The sequence below is a fragment of the Lasioglossum baleicum genome, chromosome 20 (genome assembly GCF_051020765.1).
Source record: "Lasioglossum baleicum chromosome 20, iyLasBale1, whole genome shotgun sequence".
Classification (NCBI taxonomy): domain Eukaryota; kingdom Metazoa; phylum Arthropoda; class Insecta; order Hymenoptera; family Halictidae; genus Lasioglossum; species Lasioglossum baleicum.
The window spans coordinates 1,438,023-1,458,877 of record NC_134948.1 but is presented as its reverse complement, the minus strand read 5'-3'; the positions used below and the strand labels follow the sequence as shown (position 1 = coordinate 1,458,877).

At 41.8% G+C, this 20,855-nt stretch overlaps 3 protein-coding genes across 5 annotated transcripts; 1 reads left to right on the top strand and 2 right to left on the bottom strand.

Annotated features, from left to right (window-relative positions):
- Positions 1–1,837: 1,837 nt before the first annotated feature.
- LOC143218921 (ethanolaminephosphotransferase 1) lies at positions 1,838–12,141 on the top strand. Its single transcript, XM_076444568.1, has 8 exons — positions 1,838–2,568; positions 3,351–3,419; positions 3,490–3,682; positions 4,132–4,394; positions 4,460–4,617; positions 4,699–4,879; positions 4,957–5,133; positions 5,628–12,141. Exons 1-8 carry the CDS (start codon positions 2,497–2,499, stop codon positions 5,688–5,690), a joined length of 1,176 nt encoding a protein of 391 aa, XP_076300683.1. The 5' UTR covers positions 1,838–2,496; the 3' UTR covers positions 5,691–12,141.
- Positions 8,669–9,490, bottom strand: LOC143218935 (coiled-coil-helix-coiled-coil-helix domain-containing protein 7). Its single transcript, XM_076444587.1, has 4 exons — positions 9,371–9,490; positions 9,079–9,217; positions 8,877–8,975; positions 8,669–8,810 (listed from the first exon to the last, which is right to left on the bottom strand). The coding sequence occupies exons 2-4, from the start codon at positions 9,175–9,177 to the stop codon at positions 8,700–8,702; spliced, it is 309 nt and encodes a 102-aa protein (XP_076300702.1). The 5' UTR covers positions 9,178–9,217; positions 9,371–9,490; the 3' UTR covers positions 8,669–8,699.
- Positions 9,448–17,978, bottom strand: LOC143218911 (uncharacterized). 3 transcript variants are annotated; one of them, XM_076444503.1, is made up of 14 exons: positions 16,354–17,978; positions 16,084–16,208; positions 15,847–16,001; positions 15,671–15,776; positions 15,422–15,604; positions 15,039–15,201; positions 14,237–14,979; positions 13,823–14,178; positions 13,589–13,722; positions 11,839–11,984; positions 11,371–11,601; positions 10,973–11,298; positions 10,584–10,901; positions 9,448–10,240 (listed from the first exon to the last, which is right to left on the bottom strand). In XM_076444503.1, the coding sequence occupies exons 2-14, from the start codon at positions 16,157–16,159 to the stop codon at positions 10,151–10,153; spliced, it is 3,027 nt and encodes a 1,008-aa protein (XP_076300618.1). In that variant the 5' UTR covers positions 16,160–16,208; positions 16,354–17,978; the 3' UTR covers positions 9,448–10,150. The 3 variants fall into 3 exon arrangements, with proteins under 3 accessions (XP_076300618.1, XP_076300616.1, XP_076300617.1); XM_076444501.1 differs by having other exon boundaries at positions 11,371–11,604; positions 16,354–17,977; XM_076444502.1 differs by having other exon boundaries at positions 11,371–11,604; positions 16,361–17,977.
- Positions 17,979–20,855: the final 2,877 nt, after the last annotated feature.

Genomic DNA, 20,855 nt, shown 5'->3' with positions numbered 1-20,855 from the left:
TCCATGAGAAATAACTTTGCTACGAGGCTCGCAAGTATTTCCAGCAATTATAAATGATGATGACCTTTTTATATAGTGATCTTACAGCCGCGTTATATAAACGCCGGTCGTGTACCATCGATTATCGTCCGCTATCCCACCTATGTAACAACGGGCGTTAAGTGAAATCGTTGGCAGTGCATCTGGCACAGGACATTATATGGTTCTAATCGCTTATAGTCGTTACAATACAACTTATATATGTATACTTATAGTCGACACTGTCCACTAGATTATAAATTCCAGGTGTCGGCCACAGAAAAACAGGAAGAATCTAGGTGGTCATCAATCTAATTAATTCTATTAAGATTAGCTCCGTGACGACATAAATAGAGATAGAGCAGTCCACCTCTGACGCTCCCGTAGTCCCAATGTTTACGCTTTGACGTCACACGCTACATAATACGTGTGACCACTTCAGGCGCCATATTCCTGCCATATTCCTTGCTGGTTTTCTATAAATGATCGAACCCTGCGCCGAAATCATAAAATTTATTATATATTTAATTTTCGATCGAGAAGAATTCACCTTTATTGAACGATGTATTAGGCGGAGTATGATATCGAAGGGGGTGACACAAATTTTCAGTAGTATAACTCAACGACAAATAGGTCGTTCGGAAAAAATTGGTGGTTCGATAAATGTGCCCATATATATATATATATATATATATTAAATTATGCATGCAAGTGGTCTAATTTGAAACTAAATGAATTCAATGTAATTTTGACGATATTGTCGAAAATGAACAGTTATAGATAGTGCTTGTTATTTCAAAATTATATGGAAAGAAGAAATATATGTATATGACTATGACTTATATATAGATCAGTTTCATAATTATGGGCACGAATAAATGTAATAAATTCCTAAAATACGCTGTTTATATTTATTTATAACAAGAATGTAGATTGGCTCGGAGAGACTCGGTACATCGTGCTGCGTGTTGTTAAACGACGACAGCTATTAGACTATAAATTCTAGTCATCCGTTGAAAAAACGGAATCCGTATTACCATATTCCCCACGAATTTGTATGGATGACAGTAACGGTTGGATTTTAAATCCGGCACGCCTAACTTTTCCTGGGCTTATCTGTCTGCGCTAAATAATAAGGTGTAGACTGTAGACACACTTGCAATTAACTTATTGCGAATTGCAATATTTACGGCCGATGATGGCCTTTAAAAAATTATGATAGTCGCCGGTGGTGATAACGTCTTCTCTACGAAGCCAGTTCAACTATGTCAGATGTATTTATATACATACATTCCCGTCCACAAATCACTGGATATATATTATATATAAAAGTAACTAAAGAATACAAGCTTCCAGCTTGGTTTTATATTTTTATTTTGATCAGATGTAGCTGTTATACGATAATTTATATTTGAATGTAAAATTAAATATATATACATACATGCCAATATACCATTTTAATAAACGTCGGTAAAAAGAAATTGGGAAATCGTAGGATGATTATGGACAGCTCTGGAAGCCACCGATTATCCCATTTCAATTTAAAAAATGAAAAAACATAGGATAGCTCGGTCAGATTTGATTTAGATGTTCTCTATACATTCGAAATTTAAGAATTAGCAAGTACCATTTTGGTTCCGTAATACATATATGTATAGGTTCTTTGATAACAAAAAATCGTCTCGCATCGAAATTAGAGAATAGTTCGGTCAGATTTGATTTACATTATTGTCTAAATTCGAAAGAATTAGTAAGTAAATAACTGTAGGTCCTTTGCACCGAAAATCGAATAAGTATCCGGCTATTTATTGACGGGAGTGTATGCGCGCGACGAGAGTCGGTCACGCAATAAATGTCGTAACTAGTCGCAAGTGGCAATGCCAGTGTATCTGCAGCTAACGCGGCAGAGGATCGAGCTGGATCGAGCCAATTCAAGAGCGACGCGTTATCAATGCGTAGTTCCATGCAGTCAGGCAAGCAGGGTCCGTACCACGTACTCCGTACTGTCTCGTGCCTCTCTCTTGCTCTCTCTCTCTCCTACTCTCTCCCCTTTGGATTCAACTGATTCACACTATACAGCCGGGGCTGGCGGCTTGCTTGGGAATCGATCGGTCGACGCTCGCGCCGCGTTTTCTCCCATTCGTTTGCATTCGTTCGATGTCGGCACGTGAGAATCGGCCTTCAGGCTGTCTCAGATTTGCTTTGCTTGGTACAGTCACAGTCGTGTCGTGTCGCAGTAATCGTCGTCCACGCAGCTCGCTGCCACCATGAATCGACGCTGAACGCCAAGCCACTCGACTCAGGAGCACGTGCTCGAACCGCGACTACTCAGTGCCTTGAATGTGAACAGACCCAACTCCCAACGCTTTACAACCAGCGAAGGCCCGATGAGCTGAAAGATCACGCCTAGGCACGAGAAACCGAATCAAATCAAACCCCCCTAACGCTGCGCCCAGAGACACCCACGCCGGCCCCAACATGTACCGGAAGCTGGGCCTCGAGGTACAATACCTCACCGATCAACATCTCGCCGGCTTCGAGAGCTATAAGGTACCTGGCCCCTCCCATGCTGACTAATCCTTACATTCTGTGCGATTAGTCAGTAGTCAGTAGTTGTTTGTTACCCTGACTACCTTACATCACTCACCACTGCAAATCCCTCTTTTAACTTTCCCAGGGTTAGACCCTTTTCTTCGTCGCTAGATTACGGATCTTTACGCATTTATGGCTCCTGAACATTTTCAGAAAATGCTACAATATAAAATCGAAGAAAACTGCTTTCTTGAAATTCGTCTACAACATAACATAACATTCGCAGTCTAGTCGTCATTATCGCTCGATTGTAGTCGCATATGCTCCCCCTCCATCTTATTTTGTACTCCACTATCAATGGGGTAAACTATAACTAACTATGGTATTTCTTCCTTATTAATCCTTCCTTAACTATGGTATTGTTTGTTACCTTCACTACCTTCCGTCAGTTCCCACTGCAGCCCTCTCTTTTCACTGTCCCAGGGTTAGACCGATATATGTCGATGACAATATGTAATATATATTACATTGCTTCAACTCATTTCTGTTATAAATGCACAAAATTCTACCGATCGCTAATGCATCAGAACATTTTCTTGGAACTGTATCAGTCGTCCAGTTCAATGGATTAGCATCAATATGGCTCTGTTTACTTTCCTGTGATAAACATATCAGAGGGCAGCATTACGCAAACAGTTTGCATTTCGATGCTCTTCCATTATTCAACATTGTCTGATTATGCAAGTCAAACAATGGGAAGCACAATTGAAATTCAATGATTTGTTGATGTTTCTTTCTAGTACTGCTCTGTGGATACCAGCCCCCTCAGCGTGTATATTATGCACCCATTTTGGAACAAAGTGGTGCAGGTACGTTCGTAGAAGAACCTACACTGCAACCAGTATAATACAATACTTACTGAATCGTTTGTTATTTCAGTATTGTCCGAAATGGGTTGCCCCGAACATGTTAACTTTCTCCGGATTCCTCTTCACTGTCTTCAATTTCGTTATGTTCGCAAGTTACGATTATTATGTGTACGCGTCCAGCGATGATAAACCACAGTACCCGCCTATACCCAGATGGGTGTTCGCGTTGGGCGCTTTCAATGTCTTCATGGCATACACCCTAGGTGAGTGAAAAGACCAAAAACCACTCTACTCGAACATGTTCTATTATATGTACAGCTTGTCAAATCTAGCTGTGCGGCTGAATGTCCCCCCCCAAGAGGAAATGACCCCGCTGCACAGTGGTAAATAGGCCGAACTTCACAATGATACGTCACCTGTCAAACGATGCACGTGGCGACAGTTCAGTTAAAAAGTAACATGACACAAATGTATTCACACAAACATACAAACAGTTGTTTTGTATGTTTACTGCTGTAAGAAATAATGGACAGTACGCACTTTTGACGAGGTATGTACCTTACCGTTCAAATGTTGCATCCTTCTCTCGTCGAGTGCGGTCTTTGTTTTTTCAGCGCATTTCTAAGTTTTGGTCAACCGCACAGCTAGATTTGACAAGCTGTACATATACATGATTCTGATATTCATTATCCGATATTTGGCCTCCTTACAGACGGTATAGATGGGAAACAGGCAAGGAGAACGCAGACATCCGGTCCCCTGGGAGAGTTATTCGATCACGGACTGGATAGTTGGACAACAATGTGGATCACCGTATGTATGTTCTCGGTGTTTGGTCGTACAGATCACAGCGTGTCCCCGATCAGAATGTATTTCATACTGTGGAGTGTATTCGTGAACTTTTACTTGACTCATTGGGAGAAGTACAACACGGGTGTGCTGTTCCTTCCATGGGGATACGATTTGTCCATGGTGGTAAGTATTCAACAACATCGTTGTTGTTTCTGTGCTGTTCGCTAAGAAATTTCTTCCATTTCCAGGGTACTACCACGGTGTTCATTATATCGAGTATATGGGGACACGAAACTTGGAAATTCATGCTACCCGGCGAGATATCTGTTGGCGTGATGTTCGAGATTTTGCTATACGTCACCGCGATCGTCGCTAGCTTACCCGTGGTGCTTTGGAACATATACACGTGAGTATATTTATAGTATATTACACAAGCGAGTGCATTGATCCAACCAATTTCGTACTAAAATCATTTTTCCGTTTCCAGATCGTATAGGGACAAGACTGGCAAAATGAGAACATTCCTAGACGCTATAACACCTCTGGTACCTCTAAGCATGCTCTTCACGATCTCGACAGTGTGGGTAATGCACTCGCCCAGCAACATCGTGGAGAAAGACCCCAGGGTTGTCTTCTTGACTGTTGGAACCATCTTCTCCAATATATGTGTAAGATAACCAGGAACCAGAATACTTTATAAATAATTGAACGGAGGCTGATTTTCTGAGTTGCGCTGTATTTCCAGTGCCGCTTGATCGTGTCGCAAATGAGCAACGTGAAATGTGAAATATTCTCGTGGATTCTGGTGCCCATGGGGGTGGCAGTGGCCGTTACCTTCGTCTTGCCTAGCACTGATTTGATATTCACCTACATCGTCGCTGTGATTGCGCTATTGTCGCATATTCATTACGGCACTTGTGTGGTAAGCATTTCGTTGTAATAAGCAAACGGTTAACCCTTTGCACTCGAATGGCGAGTCTGAGGCGCCACTATAAATTGCCATTTCATTATTCAAAACAGTTTTAACATTATTAAGTTGGTCTGTATTCTATAAATTGTAAAAAGCTCAACTTTCACATATAAGAAAACAGGTTTCATTTGATGTGCACAATGTAAAAAAGATTACATAGAACAAAAATTATCTGAGTTGAAACAAATATCTCGATTTTGGAATTCAAATTGCTTTGAGTGCAAAGGGTTAACATGTGATCTAATCACTAAACAGTGGATCTTTATGCAAAATAAAATGTTTATACATCAATTGCAATCTGTGGAAGCTAAGTAAAACTTTATTTTGCTGATTAATAATTTCAATCTTTTATCTTTTAATCTTTTTACTATTTTGACTTACATCTACTCATTTTCGTCATGAACGCATAAAATCCGCAGTCTACTAATCACTGTCGCTCGTTGCAGGTGCGTCAGATGTGCCGTCACTTCCGTATCCACACGTTCCGCATCAAGGATCGTGTCGATTGACTACTTGCCGACGATACATGTTAAAAATGAAGAAGAAAAAAGATAAACGAGTCGGAGCCACCTACGAATCAGTGAGTACAGAGCGGACAACAACGGCAAGAAGCAAACCTGAGTAGCGGAGAGAAACCGTTCGCAGCTCGGAGAATTTGTCTCCGAAAAGAACCCGAGAGATTCTGAACGGTGTTAGAAAAGAAAATCATTCATGCATCCAATCATTGCTGATCACATATCCATGAAAGAAGTACCTGTTTACGTGATCTTATATTTATTTCTTCGCAGAGGCAGAAAAACAAAATCGTTCGAATCCTCGTGTTGCTGTGATATACATAGCCGCGGAAAATCACGCTTCTTTCGGTACCGGTCGATACACGCATACTGTTTCCCGGTATTCACGGTTTAGTGCATTTTAGAGCAATCGATATAGATAATGAAGAAAGGAGGCGCGCGCGCGCGAGAGGGAGAGGTGTGTAGCACTCTATCGACTTCTGGATTGTCTTTTTGTGTTCAGTTTCGTAAAACTCTGACTAAGTGTACGGAGGAAGGTTTTTCTTTTGTTCTTCGTTTTTAACATGTATTGTCTGTGTAGCTAATCGACTAGGCTGAGTCGGTGTGTGGTTGTGCGTATTCTGTCGACTGTCAACTGTGCACAGTGTTAGTTCGTCGAGGTAACGATACAGCGAGGTCTTACCGGTGCTGCGAAGAGCACTCTGGCTCTTCCAACTCTACGCAATGTGTTCAGCGATTCAATATAATATTCAGAACAAAAAGGAACTGAATTGTCGATGACTAAAAATGGAGATTAATCTAGAGGCGGACCGCTTCGAAGAGCGTAGGACTACCTGTCCTAATCCATGACACTTTTTGTTGGATCCTTTTTTTCTACGCGAGGGAAAACCGCTTTATGGATATCCTTCTCCCTCGCTGGAGACATAGCTGCGTGGTGGACCCAGGAACTCTATTTAAACACACTGGGCCCCCCCGCTGCCTTTATATAGGCAGGGCCTTCCCTCACCAACGACGAGATAACGACGGATGCTGGTGGGGGACACTGGGCGCTATCGTGGCGACGGTTTTGTCTCAATTCAGACAAAAATGCCCACCCCTGATGCTGGCCATTCTCTGAGGGGGCAGATCCCATTTGCTGGATCCTAGAAGACCTAGCTACCTCATCAGTAGACTGCCGATCTTTATGCAAAATAAAAAAGTTCTGCATTGACTGTGGGAAGCAGGGCTAAAATAAAAATTGATTTCATTTCTTAATGACTTTGTTACGTTAAAAGCAACATTGCAGCATTTCACCCAACTAATTTCTTCGTAAATGCATAAAGATCCGTAGTCCACTCATTAGATATAATGTAGCCAGAGTTCATTTCGCAAATGGGATCTGACTACATTCTGTCCACTAATGACGGACCTGCACGAGTCGCAGTTGATCGACAGTCGCACAACCGCCGACATAGCTTAAAATGGACTTTAATACGGATCGATGAAGGGGGAGCATCCGGTTTCATTAGTAGCCGCGATGAGGCACGTGTAAAGAGACATTAATTTATTTTCGTGTAAGGATGCATGTGTACGTTGTGTTGCATTTAACGAGGACCTAGCGCGTCAATCGCTGAATCCACGAATTCCATAACAATTTAGGCTTAAAAAAACAACCAAGGATTGTCAATTCGAGCGGGAACCAAGGGGGGGAATTCCTCTGTCGTTCCTCCTATAGCGAAAAGACTATTCTGTATATAATATACATATTATACATATATATACGTGTATATATACATATATATTTTCTTGGAAACGAATGGAACTAGTGATATACTGTATACTCAAAATTACACTACGCATTTGCTAGCTTTTCTCAACGTGGGAAAAATGTTTCCGATGGAACGGACTGCCGTGCAACGTTCCTCTTTCTTTTTATAAAATTTGTTTTATTAGAGAAATGATTGAAACGTTGCTCGACGATTTGTCACGATCACTCTGCGTTAATTCCACAAAGTGATCAATACTCTCGACATTATCTTTTGCGTTGGAAAGCATGTCCTTCATGACAATAGTAGATAATGTATGTACAATACGTATTTAGACAGTAATTATTCTTTAAGTTATCTTTTAAACCTATTTCGTTGGGGCTAAATCACAGATCCGGAGAGAGAACACCAGCGGAGTAGATTTTACTCGCCTAACTGCGAATGCTAACTTTCTGTTGGAAGCCTACGATCAAAGTAAAACATCCGAGGCTCGAGCTTGTCTGCGATAAGGTATGTCGCTGTAGAACAAATTAGTTTTCCGCGAGTTTCGCTCAGTTACGATATTTCAAGCTCGATTCAGCCACTTTTCTGTTGTTTTTTTTCGTTCGACACACTTTGCTAGTCCGTTTTCTGTTTACATTAAGCGTATCAGTATAGATGTAAACTACGAGGATAAGATGCATTGTTATTCGTAACGAGAAGTCAAGTGTTTTGAACGTTTTAGCGAACCTTCGAATTTTTGCAAAATTTAGTAATCTTGTATATATATATATATATATATATATATATATATATTATATATATATATATATAAATAAATATATATAAATATATATATATATATATATATAAATATATATAATATATATATAAATAAAAACGGTAACGAGTATAATGAAGGACATAGTGTACGCATAGCTGAATTTTGTTAGATGGTCAATGTAATCACACACACTATTCTCCAAATATTTGTTTCTGCCAAAGATATTAAAAAGATTTTATGTAAATCGCCGATTTCATTCTCCCTGTCTACCTTCGAACGAAATTAATCATTAACTGTACAACGATTGAGAAGATTATGACTAGACAGCGGATCTTTACGCAAAATAAAAATTATTTTCCTAATATGTTCAATAGCTTGAAAATAGTATAACAGTATTATTTAATTCTTCTAATGTTTTTACTGTTTTAAATTACACCTACACACTCTTCTCGTAAATGCATAAACTCCGCTATCTAGTAATAACACAAGATCTACTTAGTTACGGTACAAAGTGTTCAAATACTCTGCCTTCACTTTGCTTCGTTCCGCTGGCAAAGGAAGTAGCGGTTTAATTCCCTTCGACTTGCGATCAGCCATTACATTAGCCTGAAATTATTTTTTTTATTTTCTCAATCAACGCTGTCAACTAATTATAGGCGATTAGATAATTACCCAAAACTTTTTGCATAGCCTGTAATTTTCAAAGAAGGGTTCGCACCTTTTCTGTACGTAGTTGTTATTGTCAAGGCACTTCAAAGACATAAAGTGCTCCTGTAACAGAAACAAATAAAGCGAATCAGAATATTTAGAGCAACTTGATTTGAGGTTAGAAAACCGAGAGAACTAACCTAGAAAATCATTAAGTCGCCAATACCTGTAGACAAGGATTATTTAACTCTTGATCCATCTTCATTTCGTTTTCTGGCGGTTTGTTCGTCGGTTTTTCGGTTTCTGGAAGGCCTATTTTAGTCATTGTTACGTTTATTTAAGACGAATTTCACTGACCACCTAACCTATAAACCGACAAAACCACTTGCGTTACAGCGCTCAATTATATCGAACACAATATTAACCCTTTGCAAGAAAATAAAATTTTTCTTGCGACCTGAAATATTTCCATTTTATACGATTCCCTTAATTTTACCGATATAAAACTGATATAATACCTCGTACAACACTTTGGTACCGGACTTGATCGGTTCGCGTCAGTTCGCGTGTCTAAATAATTTGCAAAGACACGATGCTGTATATATAATATATATGTATTTCGTTGATCCTGTATTTACATATCATTACAAAAAAAAAAAGAAAAAGAAAAACAGTTCTGTAAAGCGTACAATCTTACAAACAAATTCCCTCAATGATACTGACCTTTCTATGGTTCGTTTAAAAAATATTCTAGCTCTGGAAGCATTTAAGCACGATCTCTCATTCTCGCCGCTCGAGTAACATCGATATATAATTGTTTTTCATTAAATTAATATCTTAGTTTATATATATGTATATATGTATAGTAACCGGTCGCAATCCGGTTGATCTAACATTTAAGTAGCGGTTCTCTCGAAAATATAAAACCAAAGGCACGCGATATGTACAACGGTGTTGAACGGAATCCTGATTGAAATCCGGGGGAACAATAAGTAAATGCCAGTGAGCAGCGTCGTGTGGGTGAGCGCGAACAATGCGATAGTCGTTCCCATTGTTCCTATTCATCGTCTGATTTCAAACAGTGATACCGAAAGGAGTTTTAACAACATTAACTGCAGGTACGAGAACACTATACGGGCGATGGTACAGTGCGCTATCAACTTTACAACGTTACATCTAGAAAATACAATTCTCAAACGATCTTAACAGTCTCTCGTGATGCTTGTATCCAAGAGTCCCCGTGGACACTGACGAGATCTTGAGCCAGGTTGAAACCCGTTGTTCTCTCCCCGGTTACCCTAAGTGTTCTCGAAGTTCTGTTGCACCTTCTGCCATTTGGCTACCATGCTGGACACCTCTTTGTGTTTCTTGCTGATCCCGACTCTCGCCTGAAACATTGTATTCCTTGAACTTACGCGTTCCAACAGTTGATGCATTTTTTAAATGTTTCTTCTAGCCATTTGTGTAACTACAGTAATCCAATTACAAAACTTCATTATTTTTTATTTATTTTTCTCTGATCAAAATCACACTAAACATGATATAACTTCAATTGTGTTTAATGGCTTAATTGACGGTATGGAGTAACTTTAGGACATAGAAGAGAATAACGAGTTGAAAAGAAAGAGAAACCGCGAACCGCACGACGGTTAAAATTAAAAACTCATTGTATTTTAGAGCTTAAGATTACGGCTTGGATCGCGGGATTACTGTATTGATTATAAATTATACCTTCTTTCTCTTCTTCTCTTTCATGCTGGCCTCAGCATGCAGAGCCTCCAGCTCCATGTCCACCTTAGCTTCCTCCACAGGCAGGGACGACTCTGTCGTCACTGTGTCCTGTCTTTGAGGTGCTTTCTCAGGCCTGCTGTTCTCTATGCGAGCGATGTCGTTGTAAAACGAGTCTAGAGCGGATACCAGAGACTCCTTGGCTGTTTTAATCGGTGGCTTCTCGATCACCTTATGATTTGTATATATGGGCGTGTAGTCCGGTATAATTTGAATCGTCGGCTGCACACCGTGCTTGTGGGGAAGTACTATAGCTGCTGACTTCTCGAACAAAACACAATATTGATATATCGCCTGATCTGTACGTGAACCCTGTTCATTTGAAAACTTACAGAATGCAAGTGCTGGTAGGCTGGGTACTGAAGGTAGTGCTCCTGAACAATGGCTGCCGGGTGACTCAAGATAGGAACCGTTGGATCCCTGACAGCAGCATCGTACAACGCACTACCTTGAGGCTGCACAGCACTGTATATGATCCTCTTCAATGCGGTCGCTGGCAATTCGTACGGCGCTTCTGTCAAGTCCACACCAGGTGGCAAGGGTTCTACGTTGGTCACGTTCGCTATGTTCGTCAAACTATTAGCCTGAGGTGACAGCGAGGTTGCTGAATGCGAGGACATGGCTGTGTTCTCCAGGTGGTTCACCTCTACAATCCCCTCTGTAGAAGATCGGAACGCTTTAATCAAATGGAAACTTTGGAGTCTAGCCAACAAAGCAGTAGAACGCTCACCTTTCCCTATTCGTTGCTTTTTACTATCCAGAGTGTCACTGCCTTTGTCACGTTTCCTTTTGTCCTTCTTCATGTCGTTCCCATATATTCTCGGTGGAGGAGGTGGGCTTGGGTTCGAGATTTGTGGCGGTGGTGGAGCTTCTACGTCAGGGTTCCTCGAGGCTGCGTCTTCGCTCGTGTCGTTGTCTTCCGGTTGCTTCTTTGGTTTCGACTTTAGTCCTTCTTCTTCCACTGCTGCGAACACCAGTTTCATGCGTAAAACTTTTTGTCGTAAATGCATAAAATTCGCAGTTTAATGACTAGCAAAATTGAGTGGAAAATTTGACAAATTGAAGCTGTCAATAGATGATTTCTCTTCTGTCAAAAACATTATGGGAAGAAGTAAAATTGAACTTAGTTTTTATTTCTTGCAATCGATGCGGACAATTTTTATTTTGGCTGAAGATCTGCAGTGTATTAATGACGTACCTGTGGCAATCATCTCGTCCTGCTCCATCGGCGGGGGCGTCGAGCAAATTTCCATTTCCTCTGCGCCACCGGCGATACCAGTGTCCGGATAGATCCATTGTGTCACTCCGGTGGCAGTGTTCTGGTAATAATATCGTTTATGCGACCTGGAAAAAAGCCCACCGGGGAATGTAGAACAGCCGAGGCGCAGGATGAAGGTTACTTGCATGTGTTACATTGACAGACAAACTTTCGAGGGACGTTGGTCCGTGAAAGGGACGTCCCAGCGAGTTTTCTAAAGCGACTTACTTGCTAGGAAACAAATATCAGTTAATACTCCTACCTGCGACTCGGCGTGGACATTTACTCAACTCAGCGAGACCCCCTTTACATTACATAAAGGATTAAGAGTGTTACTTAGCAGTTTACATAGCGGGGCGAATCTCTTCCGCAACTCGAGCACCGAGTATACACAGTCGACAACGTCAGCGTTACGCTATCACGAAATTAAGCGAATCGGTTATCAATAATTCGAGAGAGTTGTACGAGTCGGGACAATCTTTCTTTCATGTTCTTGCTCTTGATTTTTCTTTCCTCTCTTTGTCTCTTCCTCTGTCTCTGTCTCCGAAGACAGGAGAAGTACTCGGAGAACTGTCACGTACTCTTTACATGGAGAAAGAATCTTGTCGAATGCTTTCCGAATAGAAACGTTGCGGGTGGCAGTAAAAAGCGATAAGCAGATAACTGAACTCGGTGGATTCGTGAGATATTTATAATCGAAAGAAAAAGAAAAGAAAAGAAGAATACGTGTAACGTGTGTCATGGACCTCCAAACGATCGTTACGTTTCCTTCTGTCTGTTCTTGGCAAGCAGCTTCTTTGCATTTCAAGTTTTTCTTCGATAACTCCATACAGGCACACGTGGCAATCTCATACTTTTCTCAACGACTAGTCTCTCTGGCTCCAGATACACCATCGAATGGTGTCCCAATACACATTCTTCGATCCGAACGCTTGAAATCCTGGTGCGATCTTCGTTCGTACCGTACGTCACAGTTCCTGTCCCTTCGCTTAGCAAATTTCTACTTTCACTGACTCGATAGCTTTCTGGTTGACTCAATGACAAATCGGGAATGTTTCTACACTTTCTGTCATGTTCCATGGATTGGTCTCTCTTGAATCTTCTATGTGCTTTCAGGCGCACAGTTTTGCAGTGCACGCATGTTCTTGAAGGACCCCGTACCGAACACATTTCTATCTACGTTACTGCAGTGATCGAATCGTTTATAACAAACAACGCGGTCTCTTCGTATACAACGTAATGTATATATTTTTTTTTGTTCTAAATGAATAAAATTTGCATTACTATAGAAGTCTACAAAACATTTTCGAACGAACCTTTTTTTATAACAATTACTCTGAAATTGATAAAATTATGTTGATTAACAGCCTCGGTAGCGGTACGACTCATTCGATTCACATTTTCAACAGCTGACGATATAGCAATTCGCGATTTATCAAAAATAAAAATAAATAAAATGAAACATTCGAAACCGTATCGAAGTAAGCGAACAACAAATTGATAGATTTCTCTAGAAGAGAACTCGACAAACGGAATTGACAAGGCATCATACAATGCACGAACACGTCTCTATTACGGTGACCGAAGATCTCAGAGCAGTGATGTGTATAACATACCACGATGTTTTGTATGGAACGAGTCATGTTTATTTGTACGAGATAATACACAAATTTTAGATCGTATACTATACCTATCCCACTGACAAAGCCATCCTGGCGGTGCTGCGTCTTGTTCCAAGCGTTCCAGTTCGTGACTGGTGTCAGTCAACCACCTACGCAAGTAACTCTTTTCTAAGTAACCTCCTTCCCACGCCACAAACAATGTCTGCAACAAATCATAAACGTTTCGATAACCTCTCGGAGTAAGGTAATGCCTCGATTGAGTTATCCTTTCAAAGTACGGTTTCAAAAAGTTGTTTCCTCACCTGAAGCTGGATAGACATCATCTGAACAGGGGACACGGTGGGTTTCCCCTCGGACAGAAACTTCAGTTTCTCAAGAATGATCTGCGACAGTAGTGCAACCTCTCCCTCGTCCTCCTTGGAGTCAGCGGGCACCTCAGCTGCCGTTACAGCCTCTTCTTCAGTCTTGCCAGACTCCGCCACAGTGTCCACAGCATCCTCAGCCTTGTCTTCAGCTATCGCAGTACTTTGTTCATCCTGATGTTCGCTTCGCGATTCATCAGTTCTTTCAGAACTATCAGGCGCGATTTCCTCCTGTTGTACCTCAGGCTCCGGTTTGGTCTCCTCTTTGTCCACTGGTTTCTTCTTGGTGGATGGAACTGAAAGAACCACTCCTCTTAATCCACCTCGACGATAGATTAACACGAGCATCCTTACCATCGAACGCGATCCGCTTCTTTCTTTGGAAGAACTTGCTCCTGCCATGCAGGTTGTCCAAGAACTTGTTCGTCTTCTGTCCATCGTCGTCGCACCTCGAAACCGACTCCTCGCTGCTATCCGTCTTTTCAGAGACTACCTCGTTATCCAGTTCCTGAACGTTCCTCCTGTCGTTCCCGTCGCCATCGTTGCTTTCTGGTATCCGGTGCACCTTCAAGCTGTTGTCCGCTGATTCCTCGGTCTGAGGAATTGGGAATAGAGCCTTTCTTTCTTGTCTGACCTCGAGCTCCTCCTCAGGTTCGGAATCCTCGTCGTAGCCGGGCACCAGAGACACGCGGAAATCGAAATCAGTGTTACCTTTTCCGCTAACCTCGTTCGCCGCTGCCTTACATTCCCTAACAGGTCTTTCTATAAACTCTTCGGGTTCTTTCACTTGATTCTTCGAGTACTTCATATCCTTCGAGTACTTCACATCCTTCTCCTCGACGATCTTCGTGTCTAAAACCTCCGTCTTTGGATTGTCCGAGGAGTCTCTAGAATCTTGGTCCGAAGGCCCCTTCAGTATCGGAGGGTGTTTCACAGGCATCGACGAAGAGAACAACTCGACTTTTGACTTGGTCGTTAAGTTTACGTTGACTGACTCAACCGCAGACCCTGCGGAAGCTTTGTCCTTCGATTGACCTTCGTCTGCAGTATCAGAGTCACTTTCTTCGGACCCGAAAGAGGTTATCATTTCGATTTTTCTGTAATAAGTTTGTCGGTTATGGGAGAGTAACTAGAATTTGGAAGAGAGGATATATACCCGTCGTCAGACTCGTTGTCCATCGTGTCGGACGTATTCGTCACGTCCTGGTCAGCCAATGGTTCCTGTTTCTTGGTGGTTTCGTTGCGAATGTACCTGTTACGGTTCCGAGCCACCACTTCTCTCGGTATCATGCCTTCCGGTATGTTTTCATGCGACTGGTCTGTAAAAATGTAGTCTATTTAATCCTTAGCAGTCGAATGGTGACTCAGAATCACCACAAAAATTGCTGTACTATAATTCAATATATTGTTTACGTTATTAGTAAATTGGTATCTAATCAATTACTAAACAAGTTGAAAGAAATGTTTAATTTTCGAATTAAGTACAATGGGTTAAATGCATTCAGAAGCAGAAGACAGTCGAGCACAGCATATACTTACATGCGACGGACGAGAAATCAACCCAATGAGGGTCTTGCATAGAATGAGGTTTCATAACAGAATTTGCTTTAGCATTGTTCTTCGTATACCGCAGTTCCTCTGGCATCTCCCATGTTACTTCGTTGGTTTCTATGTGCCAGTAGTACGGGTAACCGGAAGACTCATCTATGCACTCTCTCCACACTAAAAGAACAATGAATTTTCAGTTGCGGACTTCCAGATCGGGGAAGAAGTTTCACAAAAGCTCACTCGATGTTTGTTGGTTGATATGCTGCGGTAACTGCGCATTCGAGTTCAAGACATTGTTACCGAACTCGTTCGCTATCGGCTGTTTAGGAGCGATAAGCTGTATCTCCTGTGAATCGATTGTTTAGAATTACTTAGCAGTAGAAGATGAATATGAATTTGTATAGAAATGTACATACCTTGAGGAAGTTGTTCACTTGATCATCTAACTTACAAACATCCTTCTTTGCGTCCTCTGTATCGCTGTCCGAGTTATAGTGGCAAAGTAGATTGGCCAGCGGGTTCCCAGGCACATTTTGCCCGTGGTAATCGAGAGCTGCTTGCTTTCGCTTATCTAAGCGGGCAAACATTTTGTTCTTTACAATTTTGTTATGTACAACTATTTTATTTGTTCAACGGTCAATACAATTAATTACTTTGTACATGATCCCCGTGCGAGCCAGCTTGAGATTGATTAAGTTCTAATACAGGTCTCCTTTGACGCCGCTTCATAATAAAACATAAGACAAGTTGTGTATGCTATACACAGTACTAATTATGCCTGAAACCAAAAACAGAAAACACGATGTCAACCTCGTTTTTATTGGAAACGATGCTATTCGACGAAAGTCGATGTAAGTAACGCGAAACACGGAAATACACATCAATTAAAAATACATCTTCGTGTAAATATTAATGAAACTCACTCATAACCTTTAAATATCACCGATTAGTTTGTTCGACGAGTTTCGGTACAATGCAACGGGCCGAACACTGGCTGAATCGTTCAACACCGGTTACAAAACGTAGAAAAATATAACGCTACACTCCTGTTGAACTCCTGAAAAAAATGTCTCACAATTCGGAACAAAAGTTTGAGGTTATGGACCACTTCACCAGAAAATCATATTGCCATTCGAAGATGGGTCTGAAGAATGGATTCCTACTGGTCCATCGGGTCACGCTATTTTCCGAAGAACACGTAACGGGAAAATTTGGAACTAGGAAAACCTTAGACGCGCCACCAGGCGGGAAATTTTGAATCAGGGAGAAGCCATATGGAGGGAAATTTGAATAAATTGGGAGAAAGAGCGCAACGCGCTTCGGAGGGAAATTTGAAACTGGGAAACGAACGCGGCCGGTTCAAATACTATAAATTGGGAGAAAGAGCGCAACCAGCTTTGGAGGGAAATTTTAAACTATATAGAAATTTAAAACTTCATGATCTAGGAACGTAGCGTACTCGGGCGGCAAATTCAAACATAGCTCTCACCCCAAAGCGATGAAATGGGGAAGAAATATCCGGTGTGCTGGGAACCAGGACAAAGCGGTTACTTATAACATATTTATTCATAATGTTTTAGTAATATACTCCTTACCGTAGACATGTATTTATATCATATGGCAGCATAGTACTATTACATTGTATAATATAGGTGAGGTGACTGACAGAACGATTCATATTTTAATTCTCTCTGTTCCCCGGCGTGTAATCACGCCGACGATTGTATATTCTCTCGTTCGCACACACTCATGCACGCATCGTCACACGTTTACGCCCGTTCGTGCGGTTCCAGCCTCGTTGTGTGATCGCGCCTAGGGATTTCTTTTTTCTCCTATGGAACATTGTCGGCTTGTTCCGCGGTCATGGATCACGGAATCGATCGAGACTGGAACTGATCTCGGTGCCTCTCGCGAAGAATTGTTTTTCTCTTCTCTTCCCGACACTAATTTTTCTCCGAGCGCGTTTCGTCGATTCTCTTTCTTCTTCTTCTTTCTTTTTTTGTCGTTTCTTTCTGTTAATTAGCATTCGCGTTGATCGCGGCGCGTCACAGTGCATCGACCGCAAACTGCGAATCGGCACGGGTACAAGTCGACCGTTGACGATCGCAAAACTTTGTTATCTACAATTAATTACTTCGTCCTTCGTCTACTACGCTCGTAACATTGTCTCATACTTACTTCGGCTAGTTAAAATATCAATATACATTATAATATACTCTATGTAACGATAATGCAACATCTTAGTTAATTTATTATACTTTGCAACTTAGAAAAATAGTCCTGGCTAGGCGTGGCCGCGTCCCGTGAGAGCTCGCGATTAGAACTTTGTTTCTTTTCTTTCTTTTCAATGTTCGCGCGCTGCCGATTCCTTCCTAGGCCGGTTGGTAAAACAGCGAGCTGCTGTACCGAACGGCCATAGGGGATTCATCGTATTCGGGATGCCGGGCCTGATTTATCGACGGAAGGGGGTAGTATACCCTCGATTTGTAACTAGAAAATACCTAGAATCTTACTAGATTTTGGGTCGGAAATATGGGTTTGCTGGTTTTCAGTTAGTGTCCTTATTTGAGCAAATTTTGGGCTGGGTGAGGGCTCATTCGAAAGAGGAAGGTTCACCGCAGGGGGCTCTGGTCATGAGGTTAACGAGAATATGTTTATATCTAATAATATTAGTGTCCAAAGTAGAGTAAACATCTAGGAAAAAAAACCAGCAGATTTCAATGCATTTTTCTGTCTCCAAAAGTCTTTTTGGCTGATGGGATGACCAGAGCCCCCTGCGGTGAACCTTCCTCTTTCGAATGAGCCCTCACCCAGCCCAAAATTTGCTCAAATGAGGACACTAACTGAAAACCAGGAAACCCATGTTTTCGACCCAAAATCTAGTAAGATCCTAGTAAATAGCAAATATCTAGCAAATAACTAGAATCTTACTAGATTTTGGGTCGAAAACATGGGTTTCCTGGTTTTCAGTTAGTGTCCTCATTTGAGCAAATTTTGGGCTGGGTGAGGGCTCATTCGAAAGAGGAAGGTTCACCGCAGGGGGCTCTGGTCATCCCATCAGCCAAAAAGACTTTTGGAGACAGAAAAATGCATTGAAATCTGCTGGTTTTTTTTCCTAGATGTTTACTCTACTTTGGACACTAATATTATTAGATATAAACATATTCTCGTTAACCTCATGACCAGAGCCCCCTGCGGTGAACCTTCCTCTTTCGAATGAGCCCTCACCCAGCCCAAAATTTGCTCAAATAAGGACACTAACTGAAAACCAGCAAACCCATATTTCCGACCCAAAATCTAGTAAGATTCTAGGTATTTTCTAGTTACAAATCGAGGGTATACTACCCCCGGAACACGCGTTGTTTGATTGCCGTTGGATTGGCCCGATCGACGCAAGGCTCTGTAAACGAAACAGCGTGCGCGCTCAATCAGGAGTTTGTCTAATACTGATCAATTTATTCTTTTTTTTCTTCTTTTTTGAAATCAACTGGACAAAGGATCCTACGCTTAAAGTCATCGCGATCATTTTTAATTGACTGGGTCTTCCCGGTTGCGTTCTAAAGAGGAGTTTCCCTGATCCGAGAAGCACTCTTCGAATTTGGTGAAATTTTTTTTTTTGAAGTTGGTACGCGTTTCGGGTTGGACGTCTAGTTACTTTTCCTCGTCGAGGCTCGACGAATATCGAAACGGTCGTATCAGGTGAGGCGAACGCTCAACAAGCTCGCAAGGGCCATTTTTGTTTTGTCAGCAAGATAGTCGTTTATTTGTTGCAGCTGGTGTATAACCGAACGTTTAGCAAGAGAGCACGCGATGCGGTCACGGCGCAATAAAGTCTATGAAAACAATCAACGGAACAACGGTAGTACTACCTCTCTGAAATCGTTACGCTCTACTATCCTACTATTGATTTATAATCGACCGTCGCCGGCCATAATTGGATTAGCGTGGACTTAACATCGACTAGAATCGTCGTCAACCGGCGACGTTCGAACCCTACGCTCGAGCAAGATTCAACGGTTCGCTATCAAGCATCATCCCCCACCATATTGGCTGTCAATACGCGACCAATATAACTCGAGAGAACCTCTACCACAATAGAAACAACAAAAGATCTATGTTACCCCTATGAAACCCCTGGAAAAAATTCTCTAGATTCCTGTCTGCAGAACGTTCGTTGATTTAGACTCGAGTATTGGCAGCCTACAAACTGGCAAAATCAAAAAGACACGAGATCTCAACGAATCCCCGGTTAATTGATTCATTTATCCTCGTCTTTCGTCATTTTGTATGTTCGCGTCCGATCGTTATTCGCTAGTAACCTGTTCGGTATCGAGGGGAACCCCCTGTCTATTTTTCCCCTAGAACATCGGGCACGCGACTCGGTTGATCGTAGAGGGTGCTGGCTGGTTCGGAGACAACGCAACAAGGTCGGCGACCCTGATCTGCGGGAATAACACTATATCGACCGAGTTGCGCGCCATTCCCATTCCACCACGAAGCACAGATCGAAGAAAATCGGATATATCGTTGTAACCGGGCGTTCGCGCGAGCACGGACAATCATTGAAATGATCATCGAAACCGTTTCATGATCAGTGGAAAATAAAAGACGGGGGCCGAGCACGACGGGTGGACGTATGCCTTAAACGATACTTGGTATTATTATTATTAATATTATTATTATTAATGTTATTATTAATATTATTATTCTTAGCAATTCGAACGCGCATCGTTTATCATTCCTATCGTTACGTAATATTTATAATATTATTATCGTTACCGTTATCCATTATAATTATTCTTTAGAACGACATAAAAAAGTCAGTCCTTGAAAGCAAAGATGCCTCGTCGCCCATCGTGCTCGGCGTGTCCCGGGATTCCCCGAAACACGCGCGACAATAGAACGAAAAAACTAAATTCCCCTAGCGCTGCTTCTGGCGGGAAATTCGAAACGAACCGAAAACGTAACGAACGCGACGGACACACGCGAGACAGCGAATAATTACGAATATTTAAAGTCTACCTACATGGGAGTCTCCGTTAATTGATCTAAATGTTCTATTGCAGGAAATTCCAACTCGTTCCTCTGTTTCCCCCCTCCCGCTACCTCTTTGGTGTTACGGGCTACGTAGTATTCTGCGCTCTTACACTTTCTTAGGGCTGCGTCCGATTTTGCCGATCGCTTCAGCGACCTTCCCTTCGATTAATCAACTAGCTCATTATCGTTATTATCATTAAAAAGTAACTAGCGCGCATCGCGAATGGAAGATAGTCGAGAGTTCGAGTTTCTGTCGATTGTCGGGAGTGTGGTTTCACTGGAACGCAAAGGGTCGTGTGCTGAACAGGGTTGCGACAGGCTGCCGGTTTAGAGAAAGTCCCTAGGCGACGGCCGGCAAATTCGAACGCATTTACAATTGACACTGTCA